Below are 3,096 nucleotides of genomic sequence, written 5' to 3'. Positions count from 1 at the left end.
AATGTTTAGATTCTGACTCCCACTCCTGTTCTGAGGCAGAGTAAGTTACCATGGCCAATGTTTAGATTCTGACTCCCACACCTGTTCTGAGGCAGAGTAAGTTATCATGGCCAATGTTCAGATTCTGACTGCCACGCCTGCTCTGAGGCAGAGTAAGTTACCATGGCCAATGTTTAGATTCTGACTCCTATTCTGAGGCAGAGTAAGTTACCATGGCCAATGTTCAGATTCTGACTCCCACACCTGTTCTGAGGCAGAGTAAGTTACCATGGCCAATGTTCAGATTCTGACTCCCACACCTGTTCTGAGGCAGAGTAAGTTACTATGGCCAATGTTTAGATTCTGACTCCTGCTCTGAGGCAGAGTAAGTTACCATGGCCAATGTTTAGATTCTGACTCCCACTTCTGTTTTGAGGCAGAGTAAGTTACCATGGCCAATGTTTAGATTCTGACTGCCAATCCTGTTCTGAGTCAGAGTAAGTTACCATGGCTAATATTTAGATTCTGACTCCCACTCCTGTTCTGAGGAAGAGTAAGTTACCATGGCAAATTGTTAGATTCTGACTCCCACTCCTGCTCTGAGGCAGAGTAAATTACCATGGCCAATGTTTAGATTCTGACTCCCACTCCGGTTCTGAGGCAGAGTAAGTTACCATGGTCAATGTTTAGATTCTGACTGCCACTCCTGTTCTGAGGCAGAGTAAGTTACCATGGCCAATGTTTAGATTCTGACTCCTGCTCTGAGGCAGAGTAAGTTACCATGGCCAATGTTTAGATTCTGACTCCCACTCCTGTTCTGAGGCAGAGTAAGTTACCATGGCCAATGTTTAGATTCTGACTCCTGTTCTGAGGCAGAGTAAGTTACCATGGCCAATGTTTAGATTCTGACTCCCACTCCTGCTTTGAGGCAGAGTAAGTTACCATGGCCAATGTTTAGATTCTGACTCCTGTTCTGAGGCAGAGTAAGTTAACATGGTCAATGTTCAGATTCTGACTCCCACTCCTGTTCTGAGGCAGACTAAGTTACCATGGCCAATGTTTAGATTCTGACTGCCACTCCTACTCTGAGGCAGAGTAAGTTACCATGGCCAATGTTTAGATTCTGACTCCCACTCCTGTTCTGATGCAGAGTAAGTTACCATGGCCAATGTTTAGATTCTGTCTCCCACTCCTGTTCTGAGGTAGAGTAAGTTACCATGGCTAATTGTTAGATTCTGACTCCCACTCCGGTTCTGAGGCAGAGTAAGTTACCATGGCCAATTTTCAGATTCTGACTTTCACACCTGTTCTGAGGCAGAGTAAGTTGCCATGGCCAATGTTTAGTTTCTGACTGCCACTCCTGTTCTGAGGCAGAGTAAGTTACCATGGCCAATGTTTAGATTCTAAATCCCACACCTGTTCTGAGGCAGAGTAAGTTACCATGGCCAATGTTAAGATTCTGAATCCCACACCTGTTCTGAGGCAGAGTAAGTTACCATGGCCAATGTTCAGATTCTGACTCCTGCTCTGAGGCAGAGTAAGTTACCATGGCCAATGTTTAGATTCTGCCTCCCACTCCTGTTCTGAGGCAGAGTAAGTTACCATGGCCAATGTTTAGATTCTGACTGCCACTCCTGTTCTGAGGCAGAGTAAGTTACCATGGCCAATGTTTAGATTCTGACTCCTGCTCTGAGGCAGAGTAAGTTACCATGACCAATGTTTAGATTCTTACTCCCACTCCTGTTCTGAGGCAGAGTAAGTTACCATGGCCAATGTTTAGATTCTGACTGCCACTCCTGCTCTGAGGCAGAGTAAGTTACCATGGTCAATGTTTAGATTCTGACTCCCACACCTGTTCTGAGGAAGAGTAAGTTATCATGGCCAATGTTCAGATTCTGACTGCCACGCCTGCTCTGAGGCAGAGTAAGTTACCATGGCCAATGTTTAGATTCTGACTCCTATTCTGAGGCAGAGTAAGTTACCATGGCCAATGTTCAGATTCTGACTCCCACACCTGTTCTGTGGCAGAGTAAGTTACCATGGCCAATGTTCAGATTCTGACTCCCACACCTGTTCTGAGGCAGAGTAAGTTACCATGGCCAATGTTTAGATTCTGACTCCTGCTCTGAGGCAGAGTAAGTTACCATGGCCAATGTTTAGATTCTGACTCCCACTTCTGTTTTGAGGCAGAGTAAGTTACCATGGCCAATGTTTAGATTCTGACTGCCAATCCTGTTCTGAGTCAGAGTAAGTTACCATGGCCAATATTTAGAGTCTGACTCCCACTCCTGTTCTGAGGCAGAGTAAGTTACCATGGCCAATGTTAAGATTCTGACTCCCACTCCTGTTCTGAGGAAGAGTAAGTTACCATGGCAAATTGTTAGATTCTGACTCCCACTCCTGCTCTGAGGCAGAGTAAATTACCATGGCCAATGTTTAGATTCTGACTCCCACTCCGGTTCTGAGGCAGAGTAAGTTACCATGGTCAATGTTTAGATTCTGACTGCCACTCCTGTTCTGAGGCAGAGTAAGTTACCATGGCCAATGTTTAGATTCTGACTCCTGCTCTGAGGCAGAGTAAGTTACCATGGCCAATGTTTAGATTCTGACTCCCACTCCTGTTCTGAGGCAGAGTAAGTTACCATGGCCAATGTTTAGATTCTGACTCCTGTTCTGAGGCAGAGTAAGTTACCATGGCCAATGTTTAGATTCTGACTCCCACTCCTGCTCTGAGGCAGAGTAAGTTACCATGGCCAATGTTTAGATTCTGACTCCTGTTCTGAGGCAGAGTAAGTTAACATGGTCAATGTTCAGATTCTAACTCCCACTCCTGTTTCTGAGGCAGACTAAGTTACCATGGCCAATGTTTGATTCTGACTGCCACTCCTACTCTGAGGCAGAGTAAGTTACCATGGCCAATGTTTAGATTCTGACTCCCACTCCTGTTCTGATGCAGAGTAAGTTACCATGGCCAATGTTTAGATTCTGACTCCTGCTCTGAGGCAGAGTAAGTTACCATGGCCAATGTTTAGATACTGACTGCCACTCCTGTTCTGAAGCAGAGTAAGTTACCATGGCCAATGTTTAGATTCTGACTCCTGCTGTGAGGCAGAGTAG

The 3,096-nt window shown here is 45.5% G+C and overlaps 1 protein-coding gene across 1 annotated transcript in view; it reads left to right on the top strand.

Moving 5' to 3' along the window:
* Positions 1 to 1,856: 1,856 nt before the first annotated feature.
* The window catches only part of LOC115206768 (netrin receptor unc-5 homolog), a 40,988-nt gene continuing 39,748 nt past the window's right edge, over positions 1,857 to 3,096 (top strand). The window contains exon 1 of the mRNA XM_029773971.1: positions 1,857 to 1,902. Coding sequence (XP_029629831.1) covers positions 1,857 to 1,902 — 46 coding nt within the window. The remainder of the gene's footprint in view (positions 1,903 to 3,096) is intronic.

This window comes from Salmo trutta, chromosome 13, assembly GCF_901001165.1.
Source record: "Salmo trutta chromosome 13, fSalTru1.1, whole genome shotgun sequence".
In the NCBI taxonomy this organism is placed as follows: Eukaryota; Metazoa; Chordata; class Actinopteri; order Salmoniformes; family Salmonidae; genus Salmo; species Salmo trutta.
The sequence above is the reverse complement of the archived record's forward strand: the minus strand, read 5'-3'. Positions and strand labels throughout refer to the sequence as shown.